This window comes from Podarcis bocagei (genome assembly GCF_964188305.1).
Source record: "Podarcis bocagei genome assembly, chromosome: 9".
Lineage (NCBI taxonomy): Eukaryota > Metazoa > Chordata > Lepidosauria > Squamata > Lacertidae > Podarcis > Podarcis bocagei.
The window spans coordinates 51,597,859-51,620,090 of NC_138134.1; the positions used below are offsets into that span (position 1 = coordinate 51,597,859).

Below are 22,232 nucleotides of genomic sequence, written 5' to 3' on the forward strand. Positions count from 1 at the left end.
CGCTAACTGCTGGATCTGCCTGTCTACGGGAGATCAATGGATCGTCCGGCAGCCGGCTTGGGGGCTCAGATGGACACTATCTCCCTGGCAGTTTCCCAACACAGCTGCCATTCTGAATCAAGATGGCAGTTCAATATATGGCCTGGAGTGACTTTGCCCATATTTCGACATGGCATGATAGGTCCAAACTGCACCAATTGCAAACTTGGCATGAGATGGAGGCAGGGTTTTTTTTGTCAATATTGGGCTGCTGGGTGCCATTTTAAATTAAGATGGTGGACGAAAACATACTTTGGCAAGACTTTGCCCGACTTTTGGCATGACAGGTCCACATTGCATTGATTTGGTTACCTCTGACGATACTGTCGCATCTGAAGGGACACTGCCAAATTTTGTGTGACAGGCCCAACCTGTGCCAATTTTGATACCCCTTAAGATATTGTCACTCAACTCAACATGAGGTTTCCTGTGTGGGAGGTGGTGATCTTCATCTAAATTTGGATGCAGAGCACCCATTCTGAAACAAGGTGTTTGACTGAAATATGACTTTGCTCAATTTTTGGTGTGATGGGTCCTAACTGTGGTGTGGGTGCCCCTTATGTAGATATAATCCCCTTAATAACCCCAGTTTTTTTCCTGCCTCTTGTGGTGCAGTCCATCTCATGACCAAGCCTAATAAACCCCTTTACAATGAGGTTTTGAAGCCTTCCGAGGGAACCGGCGGCAGCAAAGAACTTAAAGAAACAAGACACAGCTACTTCAGACAAGTGAAGCTGAGGGACCAGGTCCCTGACACTGTAGTAGAGACAGGATTTCTCCATTAAGATTTTACATTCTTATAAAAGACCCTTTTGGGTTAATGTCCTTTCAGCCACAATAACAAAAAGCAATTTTTTTCATGGCAATTTAAAGTTATGTTGTCTTATGCATACCTCTAAAACCTGTGGGTATTTTCTGAAGTGTAATAAATGGATAACCTTTTTTAAAAATAAGACCACTAGCTATGGTATTCTTTCTCAGTTATCTATATTGAATTTATCTCATTGTAATACATTTTAATTTATTGCTTTGCTTCCTACTCATCTGTAATTTTTTTCAACTGGTTCTCCACTTCTTGCACAAATGCTGGGAAGCTCTGATCCAAGAGACACAATCGAATGAAACTGCCTAGATCTTCAGCATTCCACTGGGAGTGTTGATATGCAAGAGGAAGCTCTATGTTTGATGTCAACACATACTGCAGAAGCAAGAAGATATGGTCAACTGCTTACAAATAAAATAACAATGCTTTCTACCAATTTTGCTCTGTCTAATTAAGTCTTTCTCTTGATGAAATGCAAAGGCATTGGAACAACTTATGTACTCTTTCAGAATTATCCTTTCCCTATTTACTCAGAATGGCCGTTTACCATCCTCCCGGTGAGCACTAGTTGTGGCACCTCCTCTTTCACCTGAATGTGACACAACATCTTAGTTGATCTTCCCCCTTGGCCCTTCTTGTGCTTAAGGGCTGCAATACATAGCCTGCTGCAGCTAATTCCTATATAGATTATAGACATGTATATACAGTGTGCATAAAGGGTTTGCATCACTTGAACATTAAGGCACTTGCTGCAGTTATAGAGATGTTGGGCTGCCTTAATATGCAGGAACATTAAATCAGATAGGTCAGTGGTTGGAGCTTGAGACTCTTAATCTCAGGGTCATGGATATATATCTATATCTATATATCTATTTCTCTATATCTGTATCACTGTGTTCTGCAGTGTTTACTTCCAAATAAGCATGCACAGGATTGAAGATTTTGTCTTCTAAATATGCCATTAAAAATAATAAACTGCTTAAAATGCAGAAAACAAGAGCAGAGAAACTCTGCATTATGGTCTTATTATATTGTTTGCTTGTTTGTAATTGTATTTTTTATATTGTCTTCTTCTTGGGTGTTTTTTTGAGGGGGTTTAGTTGGTCTAGCCCTTTTGTCTCTAGGGGAGTTAATAAGAACATGTAGCTCTCTTTTTTGCCTTTTACTAGGGTTTCTGGTTCCTCTGAGCTGGCAGTTTTGTCTCCCCCCCCCTCCCACTGCTCCATTTACAGAGAGCACCAGGTTAACTTAACATAAGATAGGGCAGGGCAATGGCCATCCATAGCTGTAATGGGAATTGGGCGTTGCTCGTGGGTAAGTTGCCGCCACTCTTGGTGAGGTTGCCTGGATAAACCTTTCCCTGGCTGGACAGTCCTGATTCCGCGTCTGTCTCAGTCACTGGCAGAATCCGTCAGTGGGCGTTTCCTGAACTTATTCCAACATAAAAGTTCCTTGACGGATAGTCTCCGCCTAGCCTCCCTGCGCGGAAGTCTTCTGCGCAGGGTGGGTGTGGGCAGTGGAGGACCAATGCTCTCCCCGCTGGTCTCTGGCGAAGAGTCCTGGAGCCATCCCTCCGAAGCCCGCCTCTGCCCGCCTTTCTCCCTGGTGTAACGCCGATTTCCTTCCCCGGTGAGTCCCCTCTTTTCCTGCTGGGACCTTCTCCGGCATCGCTCGGGAGCCCTTCCTCCACTCCTGACTGCGATGGCAGTTCCCTGACAATAGCCAATCATAATAAAATCTGTGAGCATGTCTAATGTTGTCTTTCTCTTTTCAGTGCACCATGTTCTCAAAGCGAGGCAGACAGGTATCTTGCTCACAGTCAGGAGGGGGTTCTGAAGATGGAGGGGTGATTCTTGCCCTTTTGGCTGCCGCCAGTGTTTTGATTTTCCCCTTACTTATTAGGGGGTATGTTGTTATTATATGTGTCCTTAGATGAATGTCTGTGTTGTTATCATCAGTTTCATTATTCTGCTCTGTCAGAGACATTATATGTCCTGTGCTCAACTATTTACCTGTGCTAGCTCTGCTACAGATGCTCTTTCTTGTGCTGGAGGTTGATTTACAATCTAAAAAGTATTGAAGATAAATTCAATGAAATGTATATTGCCAAAGAACGAAAATAACAGAAAAATGGAATGAGCATTTTTTCCAGTTTGTGTGATCCAAAATATTTAGAATTTGTGTGCTCTAAAAATTACTAAAATCAGAAGAGCCTTCTAAAGCATCACTCCAGTAGCATGTTTGTATTTCACAGCAAACAGCTGGTGTCAATGTGATCTGAAAATGATCAGAATCCCATGACATTTGATACCTAAGGGCAATAAAAGTATAAAAAGGTAATCAAAAGAATAGGCAAACATGCATTCCTGGCTGAAGCCCATGGGACAACAGTTGGCTATTCCTGCAGGGCCAGCCCTTACATTAGGCACGCTGAGACAACCCCATGAGGCGAGGGTGGGGGCGGCGGCAATCTATTTTGCTAACCCTGTATTCCTTTTTTATATAAGAAATGTAAACAATACACAAAAGTGACAGCAGTACTTTTCCGTTCCTTCTGTCAATCCACCCCCTACTTACACCCCATCACCTTACAATGTGCTCCATTAGTGAATTTTGCTCAGCATCTTTCATCTGACGCTCATTATCTAGCAGCAGGCTGTGAACTGGTTGCAATTCCTGTCTTGCTGCATCCATTACTTGAACGGGAACATAATCAGCAAGCTTCTGCACACAGTTATTGCAGTTCTCCTCTGCCTGTGTTTTGGAGTCTCCAATAAACTGAACACGAAACATACGGTGTTTGCTCTACAAAGAGAAAATGAAACTAACTTTCCAGCTCCTTAATTTAATTCATGCTGCCTGCCTGTTCTAGGTGTTTAAAGATGTAGTGCTAAAACCATCAACCTAGGTATATACATACCTCTACAGTTGTGATATATTACTATCATTATCTAATGAAAACTAAGGAGTAGCTAGCAATAGCTTGCACATCTAATACTAGCTTTTTCGGACCAATAGCTCATTTTTTTAAAAGAAAAGCTTTTCTTTTAGATCTTACTGAATTGGTGCACAAGTGACAACACAACTCACAATGGCCACTTACTTTAAGACCCCTGGGAGTAGTGGTTTGTTGCCTGGCACAACTGTGGCTCAGCTAGGCGCCCTCTTCCCATCCTGTGCAGTTGTTGGGGGACAAAATCCTCCTGTGGCTGCACAAGTGGATGGGAGCCTGCCTGTTTCAACAGGCCAATGACGGGCAGGCTAGTGGGTATGGCTGCATCATTCATAAAGGAGAGCTCCCAGTGCATTCGGTGGTGGGCAAGGCATTGGGTTGGATCCTGGGGGGGGGGGGCAGTGTTGGGAATCCCATCCCTGCCACTAAAAATATTTAGTACCCCAATAAAGGGGTCCAGGAGGCAGTGCCTGTCCTGATACCCAGACGGGAGCTAACTAGCCATGGCACACCTCCTGAGTGGAAGTTCTGGATGGAATGCTCTGATCTGATGTATGTCATAAGGTGACCCTTAATCCAAGGTTGACCCAGCAAAAACAATCAATCACCAGTTGGGCTACCAAAACCTAGTTACAATGAAGTTGTGGCCTATTCAAACCCAAGACCTCGTTCTGTGTCCATTCATCTTTCACTCTTCCGGTGGTCGTTGGGTACTGGCAGTATGCACCCAGTGCCTGAGCCTACAATCCCCAACTCCCCCAAGAGCCTTTCGCAAACCATTCAAATTTAACGAGGTATTGTAATTGTGTATCTCATGTGAGCCTGTGTTGTTTATTAACAGGCAATGCTGCTTTTTCTTGTCTACCTTACAGCTGCATAGGCATTATCTGCTTAAATCCCAGCTAGGTCATCCTTTTTTCAATTTGGATCAAAGCTGGTTTGAGGAAAAACACATCAAAACACAGTATTTCATAAGAAACAACAGACTCTCGGGTGTGGAGAGACTTTTTGGCTCACATTCTGATGGGTGGGATAGTGATAAAACTTATCGCATTTATTTGAATAGAACTTAAATGTAACTTGCTTTTTCCAACCTCAGAGCTTCTTTTTCAGGTATTTATTATTTAAAAATCAGTGTTGTATTTAATGTGACTATATTAAGACCTTTATTGAAAACACTGTAGGCTGCTTCATCTGGTCATTTTTTGCCATACAAATAATTACCAGTCACACAACTTTATGAAGCAAAGTATTTTGTGAATGGTGATTGTTGCGACAGTATTCACAGCTGGCACAATTCTTTAGCAAGGTCTTCAGATATATAAAAAAAGAGGACTTGAATATATAAATAAATATGACACCTGAATAAGTACATCAAAATATGACATCTAAGTAAATGATTTCTTCTTGAGTGTACCAGATTGCACATAGGAACTCCAAATTGTATTTTTAATAAAATAAAATAAAACCACTTCTAATAGTTGTGATGAACTATTATAAACCTTTTCCAAAGCATGTAATCCTATTATTTCCATGTTTCTTTGGCATAAAGTTGTCAGGAAGGTAGATTTATAATCAGGCAGCAGAAAACCAAAGAGCACAGAAATTATGGAGGGTTTTTCCCCCCATATAGCATCTGATAGCATTCTTCAGCAAGAAATGCAGTAGTTCCAGATCTGTGCAAGCTGTCAAATTTTCTGTGGTACTGTGGATGGTAAGGAAGGAGGGGGCTACCAGGCAACATACAGCGCAAAACAGAAGGGTTTTCTTTAAATTGGATTTTGTGTGCACATAATCTTAAAATGCCAACAAAATAGATGTGTAAGAAGCACACACATACCTGGAACTATACAAGGTTTATTAAGTGAAAATAATTAAAGTATAGAATAACGAGGGGAAAGTAATCTAGACAACTGTGTCAGAGAACACCAAAGAAAGATATATATAAAAACATGCTAAGAAAATAATTTTGAAGCATGAAACAGCATACCTTTGTTTTTGAACCAAACAAAATGCAATCTGCATTTCTAACTATCTTCAGCCATTGAGAAGCATCAATTAATGAAAAACCTTCCTGGGGGGAAGAAACATGGCTCAATTTATCTACAGAAAAGCTCTGAAGCAGGAATACGTCTTACAGTCTATTTCAAGGGCTATCTGATCCAAGTCCAGTCTAAAGATAAAGAACCATAAGAAGGAAGAGCAGGGGCCTTGAAGTTGCTCATAAACAATTAACAGTTTGACAGGTGTATTAGCATATATACAGTAATGATTAGGATTGTTCTGCAGGGACGTTGGATTTTTTTAAAAGTGTATTAGAGGGGAGTAAGCAGAAAACACCCTCCTCAAAAGAAAGAAAAAAACCCAAATAGCAGAAACAAACTCCATTGTTCCATTTTGGAATTATTGTTCAATCACAGTGGTGTTGTTGTTTTTCTCAGTGGAGAAAACAGGAGCTTGCAAGGTGAGCCTGTGAGCCACTTTGCACACGTAGAAGACATCTAAATGTTAAATATTTTTATTTCATTGGCAAACTACTGAGATCAAAGCCATCAATGAAGGATTCATTTTTAAAGGGAAAGGGAAATATTTCAAACAAGGAGTTTCCTGCACAATGTGGGGAAAGTAGGCTGCAAGTTATGTTTGACTTAAATAATTTCATATTCCTCCCCAGTTTATTCTCATCTTTATATTACATTTTGGATGGTAAGCTCTTTAGGGCAGGGACCTGTTATCTTATACTTGATAATGCACAGTGCACACTGATGGTACAATAATACTACTGACAAGCACAGCAATCACTATCATTAGCATGGGTCTGGAGATCAAAGTGTATTCAGAGCAGTCAAGAGCCCTTAAATGGTTACAGCATCCTGGGGTGGGTGGCTAGGGCATTATTCTGTTTTATTTTGTATTCCAGCTAACATTTAGTCCATCCAGATCAGGACCATGGCATTGGGGAGACTTTCTGTAAATTCTATTTTACAGCTGGATCTAAATTACAAACTCTATGGCTAAAATATCCAGCCAACTTTGTTTTTTCTCCTGCACCCCCTAAACTGCTGGGCACCCTTTCTGAGTGCTTGAAAGCTTTCTCACTGTTTTGTGATACTGGGTTTGTCCTAATAAATTATTGCCCAACTGTGAACTTTTAACTGGACCATATGACTTTCTTTGCATTTTGTGCAAATTTGAAAGCATCTAGCAAAGTTCTTACACTTGCAAACCATTTAAGCAGTGCTTAGTAAAACCAATATAACATTCCTACAATGGACACTGTGAAACTGAAGGGACACAATTACTTATGAAAATGAATACTCACCATTACTTCCTTTCCTCTGGAAATGAAGAAATGGCCGGAAATAACTATGGTAAGAACAAGGAAGCCGGATTCCTTGTTTGATTCCAAAACCTTATTTATAACGACAATGAAAAAGACAATGTGTATGAGGAATTTATCTTTTGCTTCAAAGCAGCTATTTTTACAACATATACAAATTACTTAAATCTATTGGTGCCTATTGTAAAAAAAACCATAGTTTTATTCCTTTTGTGTGTAGAAGCAAGAAATAAATAAATAGATAGATAGATAGATAGATAGATAGATAGATAGATAGATAGATAGATAGATAAATGGAAAGCTTCTCTTATTTAGGTCTGACAGCCTTTCGTAAATCATGAGAGGTACTTAGAGATGAAAGTCTGGTCCAAAATCATGCTGGAAGCCTGCACTTCAATGCTAGAGATTTCACTGAATGGTGTAAGGATCAAAACTCTGAAACTAAAAACAAGTTTAAATCTAATTTAAGAACATAAAGCTTGCTGTATCAGGACCAAGGTCCACTTTCTGCATCCCAATTTCTGTGGCCAATCATATGTCTCTGGGTTAGGTCACAAATAGCATATAATGGTAAACCTATCAAGCCCTAAGCAGTAGCACATCTAGGACCTTCAACCAATGCTATTTTTCTAGAAAAAGAGTTGCCGGAACTCACCATGAACACCTCCCTCTTTCTCTTACAATGGCAATGGCGCTCACCTGAGAGGTGCTGGAACTGAGTTCCTATGAGTTCCCCATGAAAAAAGCCCTGCCTACAATAAAAGTAGATTATAGACACTGGCAGTAGCCCAGTAGGTACAACATCGATTTCCGTAACAGCGATGATCTCGCTTCCCATCACAGCATACAGACAAGGTTGAAGTTTTATAGGTGCAGAATTTTCTTGAACTTTCTAGATTTCTCAAAAACACATTCTGCAGCTATTGTTTACTTATGTTAAGTCTCTCAGACTCAAGATCAATGCTCAGGGGCAGACAGTTTATTGTTACAAAAGTCTGGTACCTGCCCAGTGCCCCTCTCTCGGCCGAGCAGTGGCAAAAGCCCATGGAGTTCCAATCACACAATCTCTGTGTCTTTTTGGAGAATGAAATACACGGAGACTGCCATGCATGGATGGCATATTTTATTGACATACAGGGTCCTCCATATAGGCTCAGCTAAATTCAGCTTACCTTCCAAGAGCCTGAGGAACTGCCTGATGTTCCAGGTATGAATGTGCCATAACGTCTCAGCATCCATTCTGCAGCGTTAAGGCAGGAAGCAGCATCCCGTGACTGTTCTGTTTCGGGAATTTGGCCTGTCAGTGGTTGCTCTACTTCAGAGCATGAAGCTGGCTCACAACTGACCCACCCAATTTTGGGGAAACAATCCGCAGGGTGAACAATATGGAAATAAAACAAAACGGGAGTGTGGGGGAAGTCCAGGGGAGGAGGGTGGAAATATGAAAAATGGTTAAAGGCATGTTGTTAGAAAACTCAGTAAGAAATATTTAAAAAACAAACAAACAAACAACTGACCCACCCATGGCTGTTACTGCTGCCTGTCGCCATCTTCTAGGCTACAGTCACTTGAGAGGAAAGCACAAAATGGGGGAACCTAGCAAAATCAACACGATCATAAGATTTAGGCAATGGTCCGATGAAGCCTGTCCATCTTAATACTGGAGGGGCCACAAAAGTGGCTTTAGTCCACATTGCTTAAAAAATCTGGGACTAGTAGACCCAGTTTGAGTTGCACAACTCAAACTGATTAAATTTTTTTGGCATATATTTCAACAATCCCAAAGTTTGAGACATACGTTGTAATTTGCCTGTAAGGTTTCAATACCTATCCCCTTTGGATTAAAGAAATAAAATGATTACAGAACTGAGGAAAGCTGGAAGTTTGTGGAGCTAAAACTGAAGTTTGGAACACTGGAAAATATTGATGAGAACAGGATGGAATAATATCAGGAAAAAGCAGATTTATCCATATAGTGGTGAACTTTTAAAATTCAGTGACTGGATGCATTGGTTTGAGTATGCCTGTTTTAAGGGGACAGCAACTAAGATTCATTTGTCAATGTTCTCAAGGAAATATGTTCTGCCTTTTTATGACGTAATGGGATGTTTGCTATGAAGACAGCTGTGGGGAAATACCTTAAGCCAGATGATCAGCCTTGAAATTCCTGTTTTAAAATGTTCAAATTGGAGATACATGGATTGAAAATTAAAGAGGATTTTGAATGGGAGAATTCTGGAAATAGTGGACTGTGCTGTTAAGAAGTAAAAGGAAAACATCTAGTGAAAGAGAACTATTGGGTTCTACTGTACATTAGATGTCAAATCCACCTATTTTTAATCTAAGGATGAGCAAGCTAGTAACTAACTGTAGATCACCTGGCACATGACAAAATTTATGTATAATATTTTGACAGCATGGATAAAACAGAAAACTATACTTGATTGATTTGCATTAAATTATGCCTCAGTGCTCACTGTCGCTCTCTCCTTTTGATGCTACTTTCTATAAGAAAATGAAATGAAAGTATCATTTTGAAATGCGTATTAAGTCAACAAGCTACTATTACAGAACTTTATTTTGGTGTTCTCTAACACAAACAATTTACGTAACCACAGCAATCTTTAAAATTCTCTTAAAACCTTCTCGAATGTTTTTCTTGTTAAGGGTCACGTCATTTTTGTTTAGCCAACTTGTTATAATTTTGAGAGACTTCAAGTACAAAAAAGGAGGTAATAAAAGTTATTGTTGTCCATGTAAGCCCCACCCCCGAAAGTCACTTCTCTCTCCTCTTCCCACCCTATTTTGTTCAAAAGTCTGTCATGGCAGAAATTCTGTGCAAGGTACTACCAAACTCTGTGAATACCCTTTGCGATGTTCAAATTGTAGGATCAAGGCCCAAATTCAGTTTGAAGAAAAGAGCACAAGGGCAGCGTGCCCAAATACGTACAGCAGGTCTTCAGTGCAACTGTTTGTTTGAACAATTATTTCACAAGTGCAACTGCATTGCCTCATGGGCGGTGGGGGTGTTTCAATTTTTGACTATTATTTACAAACATACACCACAATTCTATTGTCAGATCAAAGTTGTACGCTGCTTTCTTAGTCCAAAAATAGGCTTCTCAGTGGGTTTAGAAAACAATAATGGCAAAACAGATTAACAACAGAAATCATAATTATAGACGAGCTGCCTCATAAAAAGGAAAAAAGCAGTCAGGAACTGAGGCACTTGGTTAGGCATTGGGGGGGGGACTCTTTAGAAAATATGCCTCCTCCAAATTAAAAATCCCAGTGATTTGGATGCCTACCCCAGCCGTTTCCCATATTTTGTCTCACAGGCCTGAACTAACATCCATTTACAGAACCTGTGCAATTTCCTCAGCTGAGGAGGCCTAAGAGATGAGGGCCTGCATCCAGTCAAAAAGCCTGCTGAAAATATGAACAGTGGCTTGACAAGACAGGCTCTTGAAGGAGCAAAGCGAAGTCACCTCAAAAAGCAACCCCTCTATTCTGTCTGAGGGTTAGATACTGTTGAGAACTCAGAAGGGATGGTGTTAAGATATTGATTTTTAAGATTTTCCACAACAACCGTTTGAAAAAGCAGTCTGGAATCCTTTCTATTTCCTCACTTCTTATAGTGCTTAGCTTCCCCAAGACATCCCAACTGTTTCATTCTTGTCCTTAACACAGATTATTTATGTTCTATTTCTATGCCTTTCGCCTTTCAAATATTTCTTCAGTCATGTAAATTTTTGGTTTGTCTGTAGTAGATGTAGGGGAGTGTTATGGTGTTTCCAGATAGGGAGTTAATATTGCATAAAGCGTAGTTGAGGCATCACAAATACGAAATCTAGGAGTATGGAATTGTTAACCATTTTTAAAGAAGGGTAATTTGACCTTTGTTATAAAGAATTAATTTCTGTAATAGTGGCATGAATTGGAAAAGATTGGAAACAGCAGGCAGAAAAACTGGGATGGACTGTCCTGAGTGGTAAGGAGGGAGGAAATATGGTGTGTACAGGAGATGGGGATATGAGTTTATGATTTAGTGTCACCCAGTCGTGTAGCTGGGGGGGGGTGTGCATTGGGTGGCATTTACGTTGGGGGCAACATGCCAGAGCCCAAAGTGACGCCCAAGTCCAGGACACCCCAGAGCACGGTGCGCCACTCCCCAAAGCAGTGCAGCCTGGGGCTGTGCTTGCAGGGCACTCAACTGCTGAGGGCGGCTAAGAAGGACACAACTGGGACGTGCTGGCCCTGTAGCACATCTGAGCCATGGTGTCTCCCCTGGGAGTGATGCACTAGCTTGGACACCTGCAAGTACTGTATGGCCAGAAAAAGCAGCGTGGGGCTGGCCCTGCTGCTCAAGCTGCTGTGCTATGCTCAGGCACTTTGATTTCAGTAGTGCGCCCTGCCCCACAGGTGGCTTGCCTTGCTCCCTAGCAGCTAGCTATGCCGCTGGTGTCCCCAGAAATTACTGGGTTTTGCTTCTTTTGTTATCTTTCCTTCCCCCTCTTCCCACAACTTCACTGCTTTTGAGGCTTCCCTATCTGTGCCCAATCCTATGCATGTTTACTCAGAAGTGTATCCCATTGCAATTAATAATAATATTCAGTGAGGTTATGTATAGAGGATTTGCCACCTCAGTTGGGGGTAAGGGCTCGCCTCCTAATTTTCTGCTATGTACTCATTTGTGTTAGCCTTTAGCATTCCTCCCAAGGAGTTCAGGGTTCTCCCCCTCTTCAACTTACCCTCACAACAATCAGGTATATAAGTTGAGAGCCAGCTAGCAAGGGGATTCTGCAAGCTGGTGGGAGCCCAAAGTCTGAAGATATCATGGGAGCACCCGGACAAATTCAAATATTTCACCATAATTAGAGTAGGTGTATTACACAAAATATGCACTTTTTGGGCCTCCACTAGTGCATGGTTTCAGGACCAGGATTGCATGGTTTATGCATTGAATAGACAAAATTGCAGATGTTTCAGTAGCAGGAGTAATGTAATGGATGGTCACAAGAATAACCATGCAGTGAGACTGACATGCATGCAGAAGACATTGTATGTTTGGATGACACAATGAACAGCATAAGCAACCTGTCAACATATATGCACTTTCGTAACCTAAGAAAATCTTTAATAAAAACTTATTTTTTAAAATAGCAATCCTTTTGAAGAATAAAAAAGCTCTTTGACGAGTACCATTAAAGCAAGGAAAGGGGGGCCACCCTTATGCTATTCATATAATCAGTTATCAGTAATCAATATATTCACATATGCTCACACATAATCAGGGCTTACAGTATTTTTATAATCCATTTTGAATCAAGAAAGCTTTTTGCCTTAGCTAACTGCAAACTGCTTGGAACTGCAAGTCTAGAACCAACCTTTCACCTAGTAACATCCTGTACCCTATAGGAAAGGGGAAGCCATGAATCACAAGGCGCTGGTAAAACCCCTCAACTACAGGCTAAAATGGTCCACAAAACAGGAAGGGCCTAACCGCAAAAATCCCTACAGAGCAGATGCGTAAGGGGGAGGTAGCACCAGGAGATTCCCTCCCTAAGCCTTATTTCCCTGTTCTGTCAGAAGTAGGGAAAAGGTCAAACTGTACATCATTGTGCATCATTGTACACACAATGGAAAGCAGAAGTTAGGAGTAAAACTCTGCGTAGGATCAGGAGCATGGCAAGAAGCACGCTAATTGGCTATTTTTCGCTGGCGTTCGTGACTGTCTCATGATCTGTGATTTGCTCAGGTATATAACCTCAGGACCTGTATCTCTCTGGGTCCCAGTCCTTTTGGAAAAGATTCCAACTGGGTCCTTATTGCTCAGCAATAAAACCTCACCTTCTTTTTCTCCAAAAGCTGTGTCTGTCTGATCCTTGTTTCACTCTAAGTGGGTACCACTCTACTTTCACGTGCTTCATTATAACTACCCAAGATGTTAGACATGGTGGAAATTATCATGAGAAAGTGATTGGTTGTTTCACCTGACATGCTGCATCCAAGGAATGACAGACTAGTATTGTCAAGGACTGGACAGAGGAGGAATGGTGGAGACCACCTCCCCAGCTTGAACCTTCCAGAGAAGAGGAAGACAGGTTTTAGTCTGTCTAACCAGTTTTTCTTTGTGCCTCCTGATCTTGCTATGCTTGTTGTATTTGGAGCCAGGAAGGTATTTGCTTGTAGACAAATTGGCCAGTCTAGAGGTTTTGCCTTCCCTATAGCAAAATATCACAACTTTTGGCCATTAAGACACTGAGTGGAATCCTAGTCTTCAAGCTTTGGGTGAAGAGGGTTTATCTGCTTAAAATAATTTTAAGTCGCAGGTTTCTGTGGCAAAAAAGCAATTAACAAATTCAATAAATAAAGTAATAGCCCTATTCAATTATGTATTCTGGGAAATTGACAGGGAAAGGCAATGTAGCAACGTGCTCAGTGAAGCCATTTTGAGAGTTAAAATGTTAAGCAAGGAAGCCATTTTGTTGATCTAGGCCAGGCCCCCATATCCAGTAAATACACTCAGACACCCACTACCCAGAGACACACAGAGATAGGCTGATAAGGATTACCAAACAAAGACATGGAACGGTAATGTCCTACTCCTCATGCCCTGTCTCTAGGCAGAACCTATTGTATCTATCAGAGTATATGTAATTAGATTGGATAAAGACCTGATTCAAGAATGTATAAAGGGAAGCCTCCCCTGTTGGGGAGGGCCGGACTTCGGAACTTATTCCTCCGTGCCATTCCTTGCTGCTGGCAAGCAATTAAAACTTTCTTGCTTTATTTTTCTGTTGCTGTGTGGTCATTTGACTAGCCTGACCGTTTGCTACATGCTATCCTTTGATATGCCATTTAATAGGACTGTTGATCTGAAAGGTGCCAAAACTATCAACATGAAAATCTCCGGACATGAGAAAACCCATTACACAGCTGTGTTGTCTTGCTGTGCAGACGGCACCAAATTGCCACCCATGTTAATTTTCATAAGGAAAACATTTCCAAAAGAAGTGATTCCAAGAGGAATTGTTGTACATGTTCAGTGAAAGCATGGATGGATGAAAATGGAATGAGAGTATGGCTTCGAAAAGTGTGGTCCAAACGTCCTGGAGGGCCTCTGAAAAAACCTGCCTTATTAGTACTTGACCACTTTAGAGCACATATTAGCGAAACTACAAAAAAAGTGCTTTAAAGAAGTGAAGACTCACCTAGCTGTAATTCCTGGAGGTCTTACCAACCAGTTTCAACCTCTCGACATTTCCATCAACAAGCCATTTAAGTTCTTTATGCGAGAAGAATGGAACAAATGGATGGCTGCTGGTAATCATTATCTGGCACCTACTGGACAAATGAAGAGGCCCACTATCACTCAAGTTTGTGAATGGGTGAAAACATCAGATGTCCTCCAGATATACCAGGAGAGTTCACCCACCTGGGGTTAAAATCAAACAGTGTTCTCGATTATGTATTGGTTTCCCGGGATCTTTTTTTGAATGTCATCTCTTTTAAAATTGATAATGCCCAGTTTAGTGATCATCTTCCCTTGACAACCAAGTTATGTGTTGACTGGCAGTTGCTCGAGCGCTCCCACCCAATCCCGGTGATTGTAGAGTCGTCCACTAAAATAAAGGGGACTAGATGGTCCCCTGCCCTCGCCCATAAATATATGGATTTTATCCGAGAAAAGTTTTCTGGCGAGCTGCCGGACATAGGAATAGTCCGCGTGATCCTATTACTTGTATGAATTTTTTTTCTTGCCTGATAGAAGTTTTAACCTGCTTTTTTACTTCTCCAACCTATGGAGTTAAAAACGATTCTTGGTTTAACTCTGCTTGTAAACTAGCCAGACTCCATCTACATACAATATATAATGATTACAAACTTTCCGGCGCTCCGGCCTTACCTCCATCTTATTCCCTGGCTAAAAAAGCATACAAACAGGCCCAGAAATCGGCCAAACGGGAATGGCATTTAAATCGCTGGCAGACTATAATTTCTGCCTCAAAATCTCATAACTCCCGGAAATTTTGGTCCTTAAAAAAGGGAAGAAACACGAAATATCCCTTAACGGTGATCCCGGCCCCTACATGGGAGCAGTTCCTGAGAAAATATTTCTCAGTGGCAGAAGCTCCGGACACTCACTGGAGACCTTCTAATCCCCTTCCCATCTGGCCCAATACTGACCCTGCTGAAATCCTAGAATTGATAGCTGAGCTGAAAACTGGTAAGGCCCCTGGGCCAGATTTGGTCCCTGTTGAGGCTATAAAGCTACATTCTGCATGGTGGGCAGGGATTTTAGCTAAAACATTCGATGCAATAAATGCCACGGGCTTAATACCAGGAACGTGGAAGGAGGCCATTATAATTCCTATCTACAAAAAAGGTCCTCCCGGTGACACAGGGAATTACCGGAATATCAGTCTGCTCTCGTCCATTAGGAAAATATATGCCCGTTTTTTGCTGGCAAGGTTGATGAAGCGGTCAGTTGAGGCTGACCTGATTGGGCATGAGCAAGCTGGATTTAGATTAAACCGATCCACAACAGACCAGGCAATTATTCTTTTTCACTTAGCCCGGAAATACTCGACACCTCGACGGGGCCAACTTTGCGCAGCTTTCATAGATTTGAAAGCTGTGTTTGATAGTATTCCGAGGAAATTACTATGGGATAAACTTGCCTGCTGGGGAATAGATAGAAGGCTCCTGTGGCTTTATCTCCCAACTTCATGCCGGGTCCATGGCCAGGGTGAGATTATCCCCTGCTGGAGACCTAACTAACCCAGTGCCAGTAAATAAGGGTGTTCGCCAGGGTTGTATTTTAGTGCCACTTCTTTTTAACCTATTTATTAGTGATATGAGGAACCCATTAGTCGACTCACAAAAATTTATCCACACCCCTCGTATAGCAGATTATCGTTGTCCTTTACTTCTCTACGCAGATGATGCGGTACTACTCTCTTACTCCAGAGTGGGTTTAAGGAGGGCACTAAAGATTTTTTGCGACATATTGCCATTCTAATCATCTGTCTATCAACCACACCAAGTCTAAAGTATTGATATTCTCAAGGAGTCGAAAACTTTATTCATGGAAATTGGAGGGCACGAAAATCGAACAAGTACATAAATTTAAATATTTAGGTATTTACTTTCAATATAATTTAGGGTGGAAAGCGCACGTTGAATACCTTCAAAACAAGGCAAAAGCCCTAACACACTCTCTCCTCCGTTTTTTCTACTCTGAGGGGGCCTTATTCATCCCTGCGGCCTTGAAGGTGTATAGCATCAAAGTGATGGCCACAATGGCCTATGCTGCACCTTTATGGGCTGCCTTTGCAAACCTCTCACCTTTAGAGTCGCTTCAAAGCCAATTCTTACGCCGAATTCTAAAATTACCAACATGCGTAAGTAATGCGGCTATTCGTTTAGAAATGAAGATCCCTTCAGTGGAGTTAGTTCTATGGAGGAGAGTTTTGATTTATTGGATATCCCTATGGCACAAACTCCCGAACCACTATCTCATTCAATGCATGTGGCAGGATGATTTCACAAATTTGTGGTCAGGAAAAATCCATGCCAAATTGCTGTCCTATGAGATCTCGTCCCACTGAATTGCTCAAACTGGATCTAAATGTGGCAAAAAGGTGTATAAATCAAAGGCTGGATGATGCGGAGCTATACCAAAATTTCCTAGCTGCTGGTGGAGTCTGCTCGCCGTTAAATTTCGGCATAATCCCTATCTACCGTGCTCCGTCCTACTTAACATCGCTTATGACCACGTCTCACCGATATGCCTTCATTAGAGCTAGGTTCAATGTTTTTCCAACAAATGTCCTGAGACATAGATTCACTAAGGGCCAAGTCCCTTCAAAGTGTGCTTGTGATATGAAAACATCTGAATCTCTACAGCATGTCATGTTTATCTGCCCTATGTACAGTTCAGTTTGTGCTGGTATACTAAACTCTGTAATTCAGCCTATGGCTGACAAACCAGTAGACCTACAGCTTGCCTGGGTTCTTCAAGATGTGGATCCTTATATTACCTACAGGTTGCTAAATTCCTAACAGCCGTCCTCTCGTATAAGAGACGGAATGGAATGTTAGCCGATTATTGATAGTTATAAGAATTTTCTATAATGACATCAGATATTGATTTTAGTGTAGTGTCGAAATCTTAATCTTAAATTTTTCTTTTGATTTGCTAATATCTGTCCTTGTGAGCTGTGAATTGTGTTATATTATTGGTGGCCTGTACGAGTCCAGTGTTTTATTTGTTTTGCTTTGTTTTGTTGTGTTGTGCTTCATGATGGGCGTAAAGCCAAATAAACATTTTCGTTTGTTCGTTCCTGAAGCAAAGTTCTTAACCTGAAGCAGTATTTCTGGGTTAGCAGAGTCTGTAACCTGAAGAGTATGTAACCTGAAGCGTATGTAATCCGAGGTACCACTGTATCCACATTGGCTGAAAGCGTCCTGAAGAAGTTTACTCAAGCCTGAGAACTGGGGAAAGGATCTGGAGTGGAAGCATTTTTGGTTCCCCCATTCCCTGTAGTGAGATGGGCCTCTTGATAAATTCTAGATTGCACGTTTAAAAGTCAGTATAAGATACAGAGACCACTAACTTTAAGACTGCCTCATAAAATAAGGGGCTCCAATGCCTCTCTCTATTCCACAAGGCCTTCCTCATCATCTGTGTTTGCTCTTATTGTGTACATACTTCCTGATAAAGTTCAGTAGAAAAGCCATTTCTTTCCTGCAGTTGCACCTTGTTAGGTCATGTTTGTCACATCTAGTTTCCAATTGCTTTTTATCTGGAATACTAACTTTCATTGGCATAGGTATCTGAGTTGGTTTTGTCATGATGCTTGTACTCTTCTCATGCGTTTATGTTCATTCCCCCACCCCTTGCTAATAAGATGCTGACCTTTGCCAGACATTCCTCTTTGATTTATAGAGCTTCAATCTTCCCATTCCCAAGAGCAATTTTTCTGCTTTTTACTAAATTATTTAATATTATTTAAATGATCTTACTAGATTTTGGCTGAAGAACCCTATTTTCCCTAATGGAGGGAAGTGAGCTTGAGAGCATTGTGTTTCTTTCCCTTGTTATAAACCTTGTCCAGATTGAGAACTTCTCATCACAAGGGTATTTAGAATGATTGGGGGGAAGTGGGACTGCTCAGTGATTGGCACAACCCTATTTTGCTTCAATACATCTGGCTCATCTCAATCTTATTATTATTCAGAATAAAATCTCTGTATTTTTCTCATCAACTTTGTTTCTGCAATAATGAAGTTTGAAAGGAAGTGAAAGTCCCAAGCCCATCGTCTTTAAGATAGGAAGCTGCCTTGTAACAAGCCAGAACAAGGAGCAGTGTGGTGGGACAGTACAACATCTGGCCTGTGTGCATGGGGATGTAGTCTGGACATGGATATAAGAAGCATCTACTGGATCAGGCCAATGGGCCATCTAACCCAACACCTATCCTGTTCTCAGACACTTGTAGAAAACGTGCAGGCAGGACCAAGCAGAAGAGTGATCTCCCCTCCTGAGGTTTCCCGCAACTGGTAAAAAAATCTCCATCCACTTTCTTCATGCCTTGCTTAATTTAATACATCTTGTTGGCTCTTTCTTGCCTTTTTTATACGTACACTCCAGGAAAAAATGTTTAAGACTAGGTAAGACATACATTAATGAGAAAGCAGCAAAACAGTTTGTGCATTTCATTCTTTGTGTGCCTCCTTCCACAACAGGTCCGGAGGGTGGCAGCATGAAACAGGCCATTTCTGCAGTTGCTCCCCGTTTGTGGAATGCTCACCCCCAGGGAGGTTTGACTGAAGCCTTCATTATACACGTTTAGGAGCCAGGCAAAAATGTTCCTCTTTAACCAATAATAATAATAATAATATTGCAGAAAGTCTGTGTCTAAGTCAAGGACAAACTGAGTAAAGCAAATTTCTTTGAGTGAATATGAAAGAGGATTCTCTCAGGTAAATCTTATACTAACTTTCATCGCCTCTGCTTATAAGGACAATTTATTCATGGATGTTCATCAGGATGGTAGGACCCTCCCTTACTCAGTTCAACCCTACCCAATATGTGGAATCATGGTCGCCACATGAACGACATTCTGCAGTTGATACAAAAAGCAGGAAGCTATCTAAAGACGAAGTACATTGCAGGATGTTTAAAATGTGACACTTACTAAAAGAACTTCATGGTAATGATACCTTTTTTTCTTACAAAAAAAGCACTATTAGGGTGGTTACCCTCAGAGGTGGATGGATCCAATGGGTTTCCAAACAGTTCTGGGGGATTTTCTGGCTGATATAACTGGTGCTCCTGTCTAAGATGTGGCCGACCTCTGGGACATCCAAATGGCTCAGGTTGTTGAGCACCATCTCCCACTTTATGGAGCCCGTTTAGGCTCCTTGGTATACTCCTGACCTTTAGGCACAGAAACAAGCTGGGGGATAGCTTGAATACAAGCAGATGAAAATCCATTCAAATACAATCAAACACGGGTGAGGGCTCATCACTTTATCTTGTGGCAGTGCAGTGAAGTCAGCAAAGACTGTGTTGACTTGCTTCAAGAATCCAAGTCTAATAAGCAACACTACTAGTGTTATTTCTCTATGAAATGGTATTTGGATATAATAATGTAGGAACAATATGTAACTAGAAACAGCTCAGAAATTACAGAAAAGCATCTCATAATATTGAGGGAACATGGTAGACAAGAACTTCTAGGTAAACACTGCCATCTTGTGGGTAATTCAAAGGGGAAGCTACCAAAAAATCATACTAATTCAAATGGCAAATATTTTTGGATAAATCACTTTGTGACTGTGTTTGATTAATGACTTAACTGTAATAATATTAATGACTTAACTGTAATACTAATTCAGATAATTCTGCAGTTACTATTCTTTCTATTCACTATGTAGAGGAAAAAATCCTTCAGGAAAAATACAGAATTTCCCCCGCTTCACAGTATGTTCTCAATCTTCCACCAGGACCATTGAGATAAAGCAGAAAACAAACAGACTCCTTGTGATTTCTATATCGATTAAAGGTAAAGGGACCCCTGACCATTAGGTCTAGTCGTGACCGACTCTGGGGTTGCGGCGCTCATCTCGCTTTATTGGCCGAGGGAGCCAGCGTACAGCTTCCGGGTCATGTGGCCAGCATGACTAAGCCACTTCTGGCAAACCAGAGCAGCGCACGGAAACACCGTTTACCTTCCCACCGTAGCGGTACCTATTTATCTACTTGCACTTTGACGTGCTTTCGAACTGCTAGGTTGGCAGGAGCAGGGACTGAGGAATGGGAGCTCACCCTGTCGCGGGGATTCGAACCGCCGACCTTCTGATCGGCAGTGGTTTAACCCACAGCGCCACCCGCATCCCATCTATATTGATTAGTGTGGTCTAAATGTCCATGACCATTAAAAGTTTATTTTCTTCAATATATTTCAAGACCACTGCCCAAACTGTCAATGGGCAGCCATGTTAGATACCCTTGCAGCAAACAATGAGCCTCATAGTACCTTACAGACTCGATTTCTTTTATCAAAGGTGGACTTTTTGTTGATTAAAGCCCACATCATTATATCCTGTTATTAGATATACACTTAAGTCCCGAAGAAAATAAACTGTGGCACCAAACAACCTTGATATAAAAGGCTATTACCATTTGTTTACTGGGGTGTGAAAAGGATGTATCACAATTCTTGCACTGAATACTAAGCAATGCATTATTGTTGTTAAATGGCAAGAACTCTCTTCCCAGAGCATTAGTTATGCCTTCCAAATGCACCCAATATGCACTCTTACTTGAAGAATGTAAAACCCCTTGGTGGACTACAAATACTCTAATATTTTTATCTAGAAATCTATTAAACACAACTCTGGAACCCATTGAAGAGCTTTAAAAAAATATTTTAAATAAACATTCTGCTACTCCACATGAGGCTCTCAAGCCTAGTTTCCTTTTTATTCTATGTTACTGCATTTTGAACATATAGAGAAGTATCGCCTGTTTTCATTTTATATTTTTAATCAACCCACTAAGTATTCCTGGGGCATTTTTAATTCCTGAGATTTTAGGGGCTGTGGCTGAATACCTGCCTTACTATGACAACCCAGTCAGATGGGTGTGGTACAAATTTGTTGTTGTTGTTGCTAATGCAGTGTTTCCCAAACTTAAAATAACCATATACTCCTTTTGAAAGTTTAGACTTAATGGTGTACCTCTTCTTGGAAGGTTAATTGGAAGGTTATCCAGCCTAAATTCTGCCACATATCCTTTTGAAACCCTTTTGTGTACCCCTGTAGGTACAGCATTTCCCCCAAAAGACTTCATGAAGCCCCAAAATACTTCAGCAGCCTTACAACCTCTAAATAAAAAGTGGCAAATAATATAATTGTTGTTAATAATAATAAAAAGCTGACCTTTATGTTTATTAGTTACCCACCCTTAACGATAAGGTCCCAGGTGGGATCCAACGACAAAAGAAGACCCCATGTTGCAAATGATTTAACACAGAAGAATAAAGCGGGCTCCTAAAATACACATCTCCAGTAGCAAAAGCAAGGATAAAGAGGTGCGCTGAAGGTGCAGGATTGAGACCCACCTCGCTCCTAGAACAATGCCTAGTTCAAAAAGTAGGCTTTTTAAAAATCGTAAAATATATTAAGGGAATTTAATTGAAATCTAAAAAGGGGAAGTGGCAATCACACTGCACAGAAGTTTACATTGATTTTATTTGCTAATAAGCCTCAGCGTACAGTATTTTCTTTTTTTTGCCACGTGCTCCAGCGCTCTAACTTTTAAAGCTGAAACGCCTGCATGTTTCAAGTAAGGTTTGAGTTTGCACCAACCCCTTCCCTAGAGAGAAAAAAAAATACACCCCAAACAATAAAAACCTCTCCTTATGAGAAACAAGAATGGATCCCCGCTTCTCCCCGTTATTAACAAAAACCCACGGAGCTCCCTAATCAACCACCATGAAGGGACGTGGGGGCGGAATAGCTCAAAGATTTCACGCATGCGCGTTTCCATAGGCTAGAGGCAC

At 41.1% G+C, this 22,232-nt stretch overlaps 1 protein-coding gene across 26 annotated transcripts; it reads right to left on the reverse strand.

Moving 5' to 3' along the window:
• Positions 1 to 1,007: 1,007 nt before the first annotated feature.
• Positions 1,008 to 22,188, reverse strand: REC114 (REC114 meiotic recombination protein). Of its 26 annotated transcripts, XM_081208188.1 has the most exons (9): positions 10,521 to 10,630; positions 9,596 to 9,660; positions 8,677 to 8,751; positions 8,328 to 8,496; positions 7,138 to 7,227; positions 5,806 to 5,889; positions 3,455 to 3,667; positions 2,875 to 2,928; positions 1,008 to 1,237 (listed from the first exon to the last, which is right to left on the reverse strand). In XM_081208188.1, the coding sequence occupies exons 3-9, from the start codon at positions 8,703 to 8,705 to the stop codon at positions 1,076 to 1,078; spliced, it is 801 nt and encodes a 266-aa protein (XP_081064314.1). In that variant the 5' UTR covers positions 8,706 to 8,751; positions 9,596 to 9,660; positions 10,521 to 10,630; the 3' UTR covers positions 1,008 to 1,075. The 26 variants fall into 26 exon arrangements, with proteins under 26 accessions (XP_081064314.1, XP_081064311.1, XP_081064334.1 ...); XM_081208185.1 differs by lacking the exons at positions 9,596 to 9,660; positions 10,521 to 10,630 and adding an exon at positions 21,633 to 22,187; XM_081208208.1 differs by lacking the exons at positions 9,596 to 9,660; positions 10,521 to 10,630 and adding an exon at positions 21,610 to 22,145.
• Positions 22,189 to 22,232: the final 44 nt, after the last annotated feature.

Coding starts and splice junctions, on each gene's coding strand:
- REC114 (XM_081208183.1), bottom strand. CDS start 10,170: ATGAGGCAATGCAGTTGCACTTGTGAAATAATTGTTCAAACAAACAGT. Junction 7,228..8,327: donor GTTCCTCAGGCTCTTGGAAG/GTAAGCTGAATT, acceptor GTTATAAATAAG/GTTTTGGAATCAAACAAGGA. Junction 2,929..3,454: donor ATTCACTAATGGAGCACATT/GTAAGGTGATGG, acceptor AATACTTTTTAG/ATTGTAAATCAACCTCCAGC.